The sequence below is a fragment of the Malus domestica genome, chromosome 07 (assembly GCF_042453785.1).
Source record: "Malus domestica chromosome 07, GDT2T_hap1".
Taxonomy (NCBI): Eukaryota; Viridiplantae; Streptophyta; class Magnoliopsida; order Rosales; family Rosaceae; genus Malus; species Malus domestica.
Genome location: NC_091667.1, coordinates 12,351,036 through 12,365,723, shown reverse-complemented (window position 1 = coordinate 12,365,723; position 14,688 = coordinate 12,351,036). Strand labels below are relative to the sequence as shown.

The following is a 14,688-nucleotide window of genomic DNA, read 5'->3' as shown; positions in this document are numbered from 1 at the left end:
CATAAAAGCTTCACCCGTAAAAGCTTGACCTATAAAAGCTTCACCCACAAAAGCTTCACCCACAAAAGCTTCACCCGTAAAAGCTTCACCCGTAAAAGCTTCACCCACAAAAGCTTCACCCACAAAAGTTTCACCCACAAAAGCTTCACCCGCAAAAGCTTCACCCACAAAAGCTTCACCTACAAAAACTTCACCCACAAAAGCTTGACCCACAAAAGCTTGACCCACAAAAGCTTCACCCACAAAAGCTTCACCCACAAAAACTTCACCCACAAAGCTTCAACACAAAAGCTTCACCTACAAAAGCTTCACACTATCTTGATCAAGATAGTGTGAAGCAAAATCAATTCATGGTGCCTAACAAAGCTTCAACATCAAAGCTTCACCTACAAAGCTTCAACACCAAAGCTTTAAATATATATATATATTTTCGGAATTTTGAAAATTCAAAAATTCAAAAATTCGAAAAAAATAAAATAAAAATAAAAAAAATTTGAAAAAAAAAATTGCCTAGGCATCCTCTTCTTTCGGCCTAACAAATTTCATAACAAATATATATGAAGAAGGAGTTTTGGGCTACCACTTAGAAAGGAAATGCCTCATTCGTCAACTCCCTCGATCGGAGACTTGGGAGACTTCTACCATATGCTACTGCACCTTGATACTCAGAAATCTCACGACCACTCAGTGAATTGGATTTTTCAAGTCTCCAAACGAGAAGTTTTCCTCACTCGGGAAATTAAGGGAGCACTACCTCAACCTACATGCTTCACTCACAAAGCTTCAACATACAAACTTCAACAAAAGGAAAAATTCAAAGAACTTAGTGAAGAAGGCCTTGGTGTATTTAACACAATACGTTGAAATGAAGCAAAGCTTGTTTATTGATATCTCCGATAAGTTACAAATATGTACATATACATGAATCAAAATAAACAAACAAAAGGGAGCCTTCACAAAGGTTGCTCAGGAGAAGTCTCAACAGTCGGCAAAGCCCCAGAAAGAGGAGGCACCAAAGGGTGATTATTCGGAGCTTCAGTACTAGGCAGAACCCCAGAAGGAGGAGGCACCGAAGGTTGATCATTTGGAGTTTCATTACGCGGTACAACCCTATAAGACGAAGACAATAAATGCCTTTGGAACAAACCCACAAACCTCTGATGATCAAGTAAAATCTGACCATCAGATTCATGCAGCTGGTCGAGCTTCCTCTTCATGTTTGTAGCATAGTCATGTGCGAGCCTATGCAACTGTTTATTCTCATGCTTGAGCCCTTTGATCTCTTGCTTGAGACTTATCACTTCAGCCGCTAATGGTTCAACTTGGCGGGTTCGAGCAAATAGGCGTTGGGCCATATTAGACACAGAACCTGCACACTAAACAATGAGAGCCAGAGAATCCTTAATAGCCAACTCATCAGACCGTTTGGAAAGTAGTCTTTTATCTTTGGGAGTGAGAAGGTTCCTGGCCACCACCGCAGCGGTCATATCATTCTTCATCACAGAGTCCCTAACGGTAAGAAGACCAGTAGGGGATAAGAAAGATGGGCACCATATGTTGTCTTGAGAAGGCATGGCTGCCTCTTTACCAAAGTTCAAGTCAAAACGACGGTCAGATGGGCTAGACATTCTCAGAAATGATGAAGGAGAAATGAGGTGCAATAAATCTCTAAAGTAAAGGGAAAATTCCTACAAGCAATAACTCTCTGAATGTACTTCTTGCACACAATTGGTGCCCTTATAAAAGAAAGGGCAACATGGTCGTTGGTTCAAAAATCGAAAAGGCACCACTCTCCGGATTTCAAAGAGGCACCACTTTCCACACGCAACATCAACTCCTCGGGTACCATAGATAACTTTGCCAAAGATCTCTAACAAAGTTTAGACACATAAATTTTGAAGGTCCAGCTACCCTACTATTACCTACAAGGGTAAAGAAACAGCACCATTGCTTGATAACTAGAAAGTCCCAATGTGTGTCAACCTCCGTGTTCCGTGGCAAGGCAGACTGGCAAAAATGCCCAACCTTTACTTACATTAGAGAAAACACTCCCAACAAGATTGCTTGCTCAAAAATCGAAGAGGCACCACTCTCCGAGTCTCGAGATCCAAACTCCCAACAGGATTACTTTCTCAAAAATCGAAGAGACACTGCTTTCCGAATCTCAAGAGTCAGACTCCCAACATGATTGCTTTCTCAAAAATCGAAGAGGCACCGTTCTCTGAATCTTGAGAGCCAGATCTCCGACAGGATTGCTTGTTCGAAAACCGAAGAGGCACCACTCTCCGAACTTTGAGAGCCAGATTTCCTTTTATAAAGCTTGTCTGCAATCTTCACACGTAACATCAGCTTTCCAGATACCATAGACCACTTTTTCAAAGCGCTCTGACAAAGTTAAAACATGTGAAGCTTGCAGCTCCCACTACATTGCTATGACCAAGAAGGGTAAAGGAATAGCATTATTACTTGCTCAAAAATCGAAGAGGCACCGTCTTCCGAATCTCGAGAGCTAGACTCCCAACAGGATTATTTTCTTAAAAATCGAAGATGCACCGCTCTCCGAATCTCAAGAGCCAGACTCCCAACAGGATTGCTTTCTCAAAAATCGAAGAGGCATCGTTCTCTGAATCTCAAGAGCCAGATCCCCGACAGGATTGCTTGTTCAAAAACCGAAGAGGCATCGCTCTCCGAACTTCGAGAGCCAGATTTCCTTGGATAAAGCTTGTCTGCAATCTTCACACATAACATCAGCTTTCTAGATACCATATACCACTTTTTCAAAGTGTTCTGACAAAGTTAAAACACGTGAAACTTGCAGCTCCCACTACATTGTTATGACCAAGAAGGGTAAAGGAATAGCATTACTACTTGTTGTTAGAGAGACTCCTATATATGTCGACCTTCATCCTTCACGGACAGGCAGACCTGCAAAAATGCTCAACCCTTCCTCATATCTGAAAGGGCACTCCCAATAAAGCCTTACAAAATACGCAACTTTCTTCCCCCCCCCCAATAATACCTATGCAAACCAGCCACACCAGAGCAAGAGTATCTCATATCATCAGGGTTAAAAGGAAGAGTATCTCATATCATGCTTTTTCCCTGTCTTTTCCTTTGCTCTTGTTCTTACCTGCAAGACAAGGAGAAAGAGAGCAATCAGTCAGCACTTGGAATCAAGCTTCCAGTCAAGAACTGACTGCCTGGAACCCCTTGCCTGATTACTTACCTGGCATTACTCTCGAGTACTCATCTTCAACATCTTATGTTTCCAAAAAATATACCACATCTGCCTGAGGAACAGATATGGCAAGTGAGAATGATACAAGGAAGCATGTGGAGACAAGCGCAACAGAACACGTGTCGATTCATCTATTACTTCGTCAACAGCAAAAGTATCCCATATCATCAAGGTCGAACGCACTCTTGATTTGATAGACTTGTTTTGACCCTCAAATTCTTGAGTCGGCCTTATACTCTGGAGGAAACCAGAAAACCCTCCAGCTTAGTTCAAGAATAAGCCTGTGGAAAGATACTTCTTCAAAAGCAAAAGTATCTCATATCATCTCTTCTCCATTTGCTTCTCCTTATCCTTGTTGCTGTTTACGACATAAGGAGAAGGAGAACAATCAACCGGAAGCCGAAGTCGAACCTCCGATCCAGGTTGCTTGCTTGGAAGGCTGATTGCTTACCTTGTCTATTACCTCTTTCGGCAAATCTCCTAGCTCGACGACTTAGGGGACTCCTACTATAGGGTTTTGTATCGCTCTTGACCAAGCCTGAAATTGATACATTACCTTGTGCATCTTCATCAGTTAAAGATACCACCCATGGATGAAGGAAAAGTACTTCCAGAGAAGATGCCACATCTACGTATGAGACAGATAAGGCAAGTGAAAATGATACTACACTTCGATACTTAGAAGTTTCATGATTACTCAATGGCTTGGATCTTGCAAGTCCTCAACCGAGGAGCTTCCCTCATTCAGGAACTTAGGGGATCACAGTTTGTACCATACTTGACCAATCCCGAAACTACTGAGCACCGATCAACGTTTACCGTCAAGGACCCATAAGAGTTTCCCTCAAACCAGGAGGCCAATCACAGAGCGACACGTGTCGACATCAGAAGCCAATCATAGCGCGACACGTGTCAACATCAGAAACCAATCACAACACGACACGTGTCAATATCAGAATGAAACTAGAAACTCTCTTCTATAAATATAGATCATTCTCTCACAATATTTCCTAATGTCATTTGTACTAAATCATTCACTTGTACTCACTAAAGGAGAGCTTGAACCTATGTACTTGTGTAAACCCTTCATAATTAATGAGAACTCCTCTACTCCATGGACGTAGCCAATCTGGGTGAACCACGTACATCTTGTGTTTGCTTCCCTGTCTCTATCCATTTACATACTTATCCACACTAGTGACCGGAACAATTTAGCGAAGATCACAAACTTAACACTTTCTGTTATACCAAAGTCCTCACTGATTTTGTGCATCAACAAAGCCCACTATAAAAGCATCATCTAGGGTTTCATTTCAATTCGGCTAGGAGATTGATATTTGTCTAAGAATGATTGTTTTCAGCTGGGAGCTGCTCATTTTCTTCTTACTTGAAAACCCTAGCCACAAAATCACAATCATGCACTAAATACTCAGATCATTGCATACTAGGGCAACATTGTTTTTTGTGATTTTGATCTTTGCTTTAGGTCAAGCTTCTTCAGTTTCAAATCTTTGAGCTGACCTCTTTTTGGAGTCGTGTCAATTTCATCTTTTAAGTGTTTGATTGGTGAAATTGACTAGACAATCGAATCTAGATTTGCATCAACTTCATCATAATGTCGTTTACATAAGTTGATTGGATCTCGATGCCACAAAGGGAAGAGCTCAGGAGGAGCTGCCACTTCGTGAAGACCGAAGGAGTTCACCTTGTGAAAGGCAAGATTGCACAAAGGTACAAGCTGTTCTGTAGATTAAGATCTAGGAATTGAGCTTGTGTGGTTACTTTGTAAGAATCTTGATTTCACTAGTGGATTGGACTCAGTGGAGAGTTCTCGGATTTTTAACCCAGATGTGGGTTTTTCGGGCCAAAAACATCCCTTTCAATTTATCGTTTTTCTAGTTTAATTATCTTACCCTTTGTTTGTGTTATATGTTCATTATTATTTGCAAATAGATAAGTCCATGCAACTAAGATTGACAGAGTTAAAATGTGCTAAAATGGATCTTAGTTAACCTGGAACATTTTAGCAAACTGAGCTTAAACTTGACTACTTCCGATGTGAGTAAACTAACATATCTGATCTTAGTTGATGAGTGTTGCTGACTTGTTAGACAAGCACGTATATAGATTTTAAATTGTAGGTTATTCCACCTGGTACCAATTTCACATAGAAATTCACCACCAACGTGAATCCATCGAAAACCCATGAACTTTCGTGATCTAGATTTGAAATTTGAACTATCAACTTCGAATTTGATGAAATAAAGTAGAGATTCGAACTAAGTATCATGAGAGTATTCTAGGAATGTCAGTTTTGGTGTCGTTGGTAGTCGGAGGAGAGTGGCGCCGTCGTTGACACAAGGTTGCGCCTTGGATGTTGATGCAACGTGAAAGGGAGAAAGGGATGGACTATGGGAGGGAGAAAGGAGAAAAATATGTTAACTTAATTTTTATTATAACATTAATTTGTTAAATTAGTAATTATTAAAGGTGTATTTTTTATTTGAATAGTCAGTCCACGTGTCAGCTAATTTGTGGTGCCTATTTTTTATTTGGGTTGTCAATTCACGTGTCAGTCAATCACCATTCCAGTCGGGAGCGGGAGTGGGTCCCTCGCTTGTCACATCATTAGCTAACAGTGAATTTAACAGAAGTTTAACATTGCAATGAATTTATAAGTTGATGTACAAACATTGCAATGTTCAAAAAATGATGTATAAATTTGTTAGTGAACCTAAAATTGAGATGGTACAGTATAAATTCCCAGTAAAAAAAGGATTGTCAATGTAGAATTAACCTCATATGTGGCTCGATAAAGTGTGATCCCATGTGAGGAGGGGACGAGGCGTGTTGCAAAAAGTAATAATCCCTCTTAAGTAATGTTGCTGAATAAATACAATTTGTATTAAACTTTTTTATTATCATATGCTTTCAGAATTTTTGCATAAAAGCTTACGTCTGCCAGTATTTACATGTGAATAAATTATAGACAATAGCAGATGGACAGTTTAGTTAATATTAGTTTGATGGACACAAAGAGAATAATTTCTTAAAAATTTTCTTTGTACAAACCACATCTACTTAAGTTCCCCCTCCTTTTCCTCCCTTCTTTTGGAAGACAGTGAATTAATTTATATTGAACTCCCCACCACCACCACCACCAATGTACATTGCTTTAAAAAAATTTCACTTTAACAATATGGTGTTTGTAACCCAAAAACTGAAACTACGCTGCAGTGGCCCAGAAACCATGAAAACCAAGAGGGAAATTCAGGTGCTTGGGGACTTCAAGTCTTGCTACTAGTGCATCAGCTCCTCCAATCTTCTTGGAATCTAAGATAACTAGATAGCACCTTTGAACTGAAACTGCATACTGCAATACAAGCAAGATATATATATAGAAAAAGTCTCACTTTAAGATTTAAATTTGCCAACTTGAAAATGTTGTACACAGAATACAAATGTATATGTACCTCAACTACGAGAATGTAGCCATCATCTTCTTCAGAGCCTTTGGGGATAAAAATAGGCTCTCCGATGAATTTTCGACTACCAACAGACCATGTGAGCACAGATTTAGATGCAGCATTTAGCTTCACCACCATGTCAAATGGAAAGTGTGGCAACGAACTGCGAGAACCTGAAGTTGCTGCTGCATATATGTATGTGTTCTTACTACCTGAAAAGGCTGGGTTGATAACTGGAAAATCTGATGACTTGTTCCACTGGTTTAAAGACTCCACATCACATCTTTGACAGTTCCCGTTGCTATCCAAGTTGATGGAAACCTGCAATATTAGTCAATTCATTTTTTCTTAATTATTTGCAACTTCGAACTTATTTTGTTCTATCTAGTTTGAAGCGAATAGGTTCTATACTTGTTTTGGCATTGTTGGACTATCAATCTGAACATGTATTACAAATCCAAGTTATTCACATTTACGATTTAGATTAGTATTACAATTTAAAAACAATAATGTTATTTAGACATAGAAAACTGACATCTTTTTCTGACATACTTTCTAATAAAGGTGCAGCCTGTATTAGAGAACGTATTAGCGATGCAGTTAGTTTGTGTGGCTATATAACATTACTCACTAAAAAAAATTAAACCAGACAAGGGATCCAGACTTGAGATTAAAAACCTGAATAAGACGAGGCAAGTGATTGCTTTGGCTTCCATTTATGTTCATAACCGAAGGGTCTAGTTTACCACTTTGCCAATCATATCCTGTCCACAAAAAAAAAAAAAAAAAAAAAAAAGTGTGAAACAAGTTTGGAGACAAAACAAAAGATCTTAACTAATTTTAGGGTTTCACTTGTGAGATTTGAACTTATAACCTTTAACAAAATATACTAATTAAATGTCATTGAACATATGATTCAGTAAAGTGTTGAGTGTATCAATCTCACATTGGGAAAATGATAAATCTTGCATGTGCTTATAAGTAATTAGGCTACTCTCACCATATTGCCTATAATTTTTATGGTAGAAGCTTAACTTTCTTTACGCAAAAAACAATAAGAGTTAAATATTTAAAAAATTACCAAATAATTTCTGGAAATTGAACCACTCGTAAGAGCAAGCAGAAGCATGGATTTGAATATCCAAATTCCCATTCTCATCCAAATTCTCAAAAGCATTGCATACATGTAGGAACCACAATTGTGAAGACGCTTCAATAGGCACTCTCCAATCTCTGCCATTTTCATTACTAGGCCGAGGAAGCAAATATATGGGAGATGTGGACTTGCTAGGGTTCACTGACAATGCTGTTATCATAGGAGTAGCCCCGCAAACTGCTGTCATTGCACCTGCAATTTCGTTTAGAACAAATAAACCAATCATCCAATTCAAATGGCGTTTGGAACAAATACAGCAATCATTCAATTGGAACAGGGTTTGTTACAAATACATGCTAAGCTATCTCAAGCTTTGCATAAATAGAGAGATACAGATACGTGCACAAAATAGAAAGAAGCCCAGTTCCATTTTAAGGTAAAACGACCAAATGGATGGTTAGTTATCTCAATCGTGAAATAAATGGATAATACTGATATGCACACTAAATAGAAAGAAACTCAATTCCAATATAGAAAGTAGTGTTAAAAATGTTTTAGTTAGTACTTTAAGAAGCCATTTACCTAGCAATTTTATATATCTTGACAGTACTCTTTTGAGATTGTTTACGTAGGTAAGAAGTACTTGTATGAGTTAGAAATGCTTGTTTGGGTCATAAATAAAAATAAAGTGTTATGGGTCAAATATTTGTGCGACATCGGCCCATCGAATCCAAAAGCCCAATCCAAGATTCTCACCTAGGGCTTAGATGACTACCTCTCGCAACTATAGCCAACCGAGGGCTCGTACGCGACCCTCCTGGAAGCCTATTTGCCATATGGGAGACTAGACCTAAGAATCTCTTGCATCCTTAAATGGCAGGCGTCCCTAGACAGAAGACCAACAACTACGAATTGTAGTCATTATCAGCATCAAAAGGACGATCTACCACTACTCCAACTTACGATATGTTCGAGGTTGCTCTTTCCCAATTGTCTATAAATAGAGCCAGAGGCCACAAGCTCGAGACCTTCATCAAATTCAATCACTTGTGATTATACAAACCTCAAGTGTTCTTTAATCAACCCAACGACGTTTCAGCGCAAACCAATTGCTCTTCAGCAATCTCTAGTCTTCAGCTACAATCTAAAGCCTTCATTCAAAGCAAACACTGCTTATGATCCCTAAGATCTTAAACTTTTATAGCTTTGCCACCCCGTTGTATGATTTGGTTGACATGCAATTCCAACCACCTTGATCACCTCTTCGAGGCAATATTTCATGCTCAGTCTAGTCAGATCCCGGTGGCCTCGATGGACTCCTCTAGAATGATTTGTCCTACATGCCTGAATCTTGCTAGAATTTACTACTTTATTTATATTTTAAAGTCTATTTACTTGTCAAGTCATGTAGACTGCTCATTAGCCTAAAATCACTTTTGTAAACATTTTAACCTTGATTTAATCATGAAATGATTACATTCAATTTCAGGTTTTTATTTCCAATTCTACTTTCATTTTTAGTTATAACTTAGGCATACACTCATTTCCCACTGGATTTCAGGTCCTCGTTCCCTCAAAGCATAAAAGAAACTTAACCAAATTAGCGTCTCATTCGGTGCACAATCGTTTAGCTAAGAAGTCAGATCTACACACAAGCACAATACAACTTTATGTACAAGCACAATACAACTCTACACACACTTGGCAACCTCCAACAATAGCACAACTATTTTCTCTTTCACTCAAGCCATCTCGTGGCATTGAGACCAAAAATAACACTCGAGCAAATACATGTTGAACCCAGTCAGTCTATGCTCAAGTTTTGACACCAATGATGTTTTATTATAAATATGTTTAACTTATTACTATAAAGTGTTTTATGAATAAAGGTTCTGCATGGTAGGTTTTTCTCCGAAAAAAATGTTTTATAAGCCATAAATACTTTTTAAGTGTTTGCGCTAAATATAGTCAAAAGCATTTTTTACTATTAAAAACGCTTCTAAACTTATCTTTGTCGGTTCGTTACACGGTCAATTTTAGCAACATATTCTGTCAACAAGAAATTTTTAGAAACATATAATTAATGGAGTGATATAATCATGTAAAATATGTTCGACCAAATAGAATCATGCAAAAGATGTTTGTCTGTCACTATAACTTATAACTTTCCAACAAAAAATTGATTTTTTATGTTAAACATATGGAGTAAAAAAAAAATGGTACTCACTTACACCTCACCTTGTAAGGATCGGAGATCCTCATCAAAATGTTCTCTAGATCTTATGATCAGTAAATAAAAATAAAAAAATGACCAGCAAATCACGATAAGTTATTTAAAAAACGTACCGACAGCATCAAGCTTGATGCGATTAGCAAATATTATATAATGAGTGTCTGTGAAAGCCCAATCGTGGATCATCAAGTGATCAGGGATGTTGAACTCTTGCTTTCCCAGCACCTTGAAATCTGAATCAAATTCTGCAGAACCAAAAAAAAAAAAAAAAATGCAAGAAAAGTAAAACTATAAATTCTTTGAAAATCCCCATCTCTAATTAAAATTCTGCAGATCGTGCATGCCTTCAATTACCATAAAATGTAAAATTACTGCAAGGTAATAGCATGTCCTCTGCATTGCATGACACCATAAGAAGCCTGTTGTTGCGAGCATCGAGCTTATAATGAGACAATAGTCGCTTCGGAGGCATCTTAAACACTCCTGTAAACATAATGTATAGAATCAGAATAAGTATTAAGTAATAACTAAAAACTAAGGAATATATAATAACTAAGGAGTCCTCCAAAAATCGCTTCTCTTTTCGACGGGACACCATAATGATATTATGACTAAGTAATGCTAGTAATTCTCTCATTTGAACTTTTTTGTTCTACCTTTTTAGTTTTTTCTCATAATACAGTGCCGTTTGATAATCAGAAACGTTTACTATCTTAGTCACCCTTTAGATATCATCTATCCACAAAATTAACTAGATTCGAATTCATGTTTTCATCTAATTCAAATGAGAATGTTGCTAACATTCTCCTAACAACTTTCCTCGTTTCCTTGGGTACGTAACAAGTTCTATTCGAAAACGACTTTCCATTTCCATTTTACCAATTCCAATCTATTCTTGTAGATCATGCTCACCATTAGTTTTCACAATACATTAATTATTCTAGTTAAAAAGGGGCAGAGTCATATCCTATTATTATTGATTAACCAAAGCTATTGTATTAGGCAGTCTGCAGTTGGTTCGAAGTTGCACCCTCCTTATACTGCATCTTCAGGATATAAGCAGTATACAATTCAGGCTATGCAATCCACATATTTATACAGGACTCTGGAATCTTACTATTTAATTATTTTTATTTTTTCAAGGATTTAACTTCGTTGCTGCTTACACCCAAGTCCAGTTCTTTTTTTTAATACATATCATGCTTTAGTTTATTCGCCAGAAGCCGATCTGAAACTGATTGAAAGCTTTCTTTCTCTTAAAAAAAAAAAAAAAATCAGTACAATATATACATATAGGGAACGGATCCTCTCCGGAGCAAATCACACAGGCTATTGGATTTTGATTCAACGGCTACAAACAGGGAGCCCATCTAAAAGTTATAATAATTGTAGTCGTTGGATTAAAATCCAACGGCCCGTGTGATTTGCTCAAGAGGCTCAACCTCCTAAGCTCAGGAGGGGATTCGATCCCCATCTACACACACACACACACAATTATGTAATCCATAACACAAAGCAATTTACTTCGTTTTGTTCACCATTAATCTTTAAAAAAATGCATAAAAAATTACCATTTCACCTCTTAGGTTTTTTACAGTAATTTAAGTGTGATATATATATATATATATATATATATATATATATATATATATAAATTATACAATTTAAATTTGATATCTATAACAATACCGACACATTAATATGAGTTAAATATATTGATATTACATTTACGAATTTAATATATTGAACTCATGGTATCACACTCAAATTTTCAGCTCACAACAAAAGAATGATTCCTATATGAGTCAATCTATATTAGTATCAAACTCACTGTTTTCCGGCTTACTGTGAAAGTTCATGGAACACGTACCGTACAGAATCGGTTTGAGCAACCTCGCAGCCACATCCCACATTCCACCACCACCACCGTCTCCACTCTCTGTCCCCGAATCACAGCCTTCCATCAAACTTACCTTCCCTACCGTATCCAACGTCTCAGATTCAATCTCATATGGGTTGCCACCTTCCCACAAGCACAACAGCTTCCGGCCCCACCTCAAGACACTAGTATTTGCCACATTCTTCATAACCTTAGTATTCCCAACTTTCTGTCCACCTTTCAACACCGAAAACGGCCCCCTATGCGTGAATCGCCACCTGTCAGTCGTAGGGTCGTGCTCTTCAACTTGAGCCTCAGTTTTCACGTACTTAGCCATGAACTTGACTTCTCCGCCAAAGCCATCAAACTGAAAAGCCCTAAGGTATCCGTGACCGTCTAATGGGTGCACCGTCGAGCCATGGTCGTCGCTGAAGAGCCCCGGCCCTGTCAAGTAGTATGTGCCAGAGGGAAAGTCCGGTGGAACCGAACCCTCCACGACTCTGAGCGTGATGGGTTCAGTTTGTTCGGAGCGTTGGGACACAAAGAGAAATTGGTAGTCCCAAAATGCAGCCACTGAGTCATCAACAACATCTACGGTTGATGAAATAATAGGAGCATGATCGGTTTCACCGGGCGTGGAGATGGATATCGCACGCGGTGGCTTGGTGGGTGGTGGTGACAGAGATCGGTGAACCGGAGGCAGCTTTATCAGTGAGGGGAATATTAGTTTGGGAATAACTTGGAAGGGGTTGGCTTGCATTTTTGGTAGTTTTAGGAGGTGGCAATGAAAGGAAATGGTAGTAGCTAGCATGATACTTATATATAACATAAGATTTAAAACTATAGGCAATGCTAGGTACACTAAATTTTTAAACCAATTTTCAAATCGAATGATGTGTTGTCAACATGAAATAAATACGTTAATCAAGACTTAAGTAATAATCAAAACATCAACAACGACCATATTATTTAGTTTACAAAATTTAGATTAAAAATTTGATCTTTTGAGCATTATTTTAAAATTGAATAGAATGTTTGTATACATGGAACTTACCATTGAGTTTTGGTTTAATTACAGATTTGCAATCCCTTCTGGCTCTGTAGCTTGGATTTGTTCTTTGTGCCCTTTCAAAGTGCATGGTGGGTCATATTTATATGATATGGAAGACATGAAGCTAGAAATAAGCAAATTAAATGGCAGACAGAATGCTTTGGTTTACTCTTCTTTATTGTTTTTTAACCTTGTGTTATGGGAAGAGTGTTTTGATTTTCAATTAAAAAATCCTTCGTTCAAGAGATATTTACCATTTTATATTACGTTTGTTTTAGTTTTCATGGTTTAATTTATTTTTATGATGTTAACGATCAATGGTTAACAATTTTTCATTTAAACCAGTGGTATTTCTTTAATTTATATTATGTATGTTTTAGTTTGTCTTGGTTTAATTTATTTATATGACATTAAGGATCAATGGTTAAAATTACCCAGTTAAGCCACTAAAAACTACGATTTAGTGATAATCATCTTCAATCATTTTTGTTTGTTTCGAGAAATATATCTATCAATTTAGATTATTTTTCGACAAGAAAAAATTCTAATTCTTTCTTTTCTATTGATTTTTTTCCAATCGTGATGTATAATGGATCCATGGGTGTATGTGTCTATATAAATCTTGTTCATGGATTAACAAAAATGTCCAAAAGCTCTATTTGCCTAAGCCTTTTCCTTTTTGCGAATGGCATCTCTAATACTGTTGGCAGCATTCACTATTTCAGAACTTAATTTGAAAATCATATTTCGACCTGGAAGTGTTCAAGATACCCGTAATAACCAACGAATGGCAAGTGTTTTTCCTTGTGTGGTTCTAATTTCAGTGGGAACTTGATGAGTCGGTCCACCTTCTCTTTATCATAAACAAATTTGTTTTCATGACCCTGCTTCACCTAAATTGTTATTTGAACAAGTAAAAATTATGTCTTGGTTCGAGTGGGGATATCATTTCTCTTCTACATGTCCCTAGTTTTGAAAAATTTAAACATATCAGAGATAGAGGGGTAGGATGACGCCATGGCTTCGCATTTGACGCTTTCATTATTTGAAGTGAGATGTCTCAAGTTTGAAATCAATTTATTCTCTTCACTCCTTAGTATAAATATACCTTTATATAAAAGAAATCCTTCAATCAAGACCTATCATGAGAAAAGGCGCAATTGAAGGACCAATGATTGTTCTTTAGGTTAAGTGTTCCCCATCCGAGACCAAATTGATCTAATATTAAGTTATTAACCAAAGTTAGATAGTATTTAGAAGAGATCGAGATGGCAATTTGGTGAATCACAAAGAAATCGATGGGGGCTTGACAGGCGGGAGTAATATTGTTTAATTTGATCCACTAATAAGATAATGATTAGAGTTTGATACCAAATTTGGGTGTTGGTATGATACTGCCAGAATAAGGACAAGAATGAGCCACATACCGATTTCCCTGCTGCCTGCTTGGGCCGTCTATAGAGGAATGATCTCATGTTCCCACTCAACCATTTTAATATTCCTTCTCCAACCAAAATATTCACTAATGCATGGATTATTAAATTAGCAATCTAATTTTTCAAGGTGAAGTGATGATCTATGCACTCTTTTGGGGTAAGGACAATACTTGGATCTCTCCGTCGGGACAATGCACATATTCTTTCTTATTTAAACCGATTCGATTATAAAAAAATGTTATATAATAAAAATACGATATTTGTAAAAAGTAGAATGTATATTTCCCA

General features: G+C 37.4%; 1 protein-coding gene across 2 annotated transcripts; it reads right to left on the bottom strand.

Annotated features, from left to right (window-relative positions):
* Nucleotides 1-6,238: 6,238 nt before the first annotated feature.
* Nucleotides 6,239-12,703, bottom strand: LOC103426898 (carotenoid cleavage dioxygenase 7, chloroplastic). 2 transcript variants are annotated; one of them, XM_029105605.2, is made up of 7 exons: nucleotides 11,905-12,703; nucleotides 10,389-10,517; nucleotides 10,148-10,279; nucleotides 7,787-8,053; nucleotides 7,384-7,469; nucleotides 6,712-7,026; nucleotides 6,239-6,611 (listed from the first exon to the last, which is right to left on the bottom strand). In XM_029105605.2, the coding sequence occupies exons 1-7, from the start codon at nucleotides 12,671-12,673 to the stop codon at nucleotides 6,465-6,467; spliced, it is 1,845 nt and encodes a 614-aa protein (XP_028961438.2). In that variant the 5' UTR covers nucleotides 12,674-12,703; the 3' UTR covers nucleotides 6,239-6,464. The 2 variants fall into 2 exon arrangements, with proteins under 2 accessions (XP_028961438.2, XP_028961439.2); XM_029105606.2 differs by having other exon boundaries at nucleotides 6,239-6,604.
* Between the last annotated feature and the right edge of the window lie 1,985 nt (nucleotides 12,704-14,688).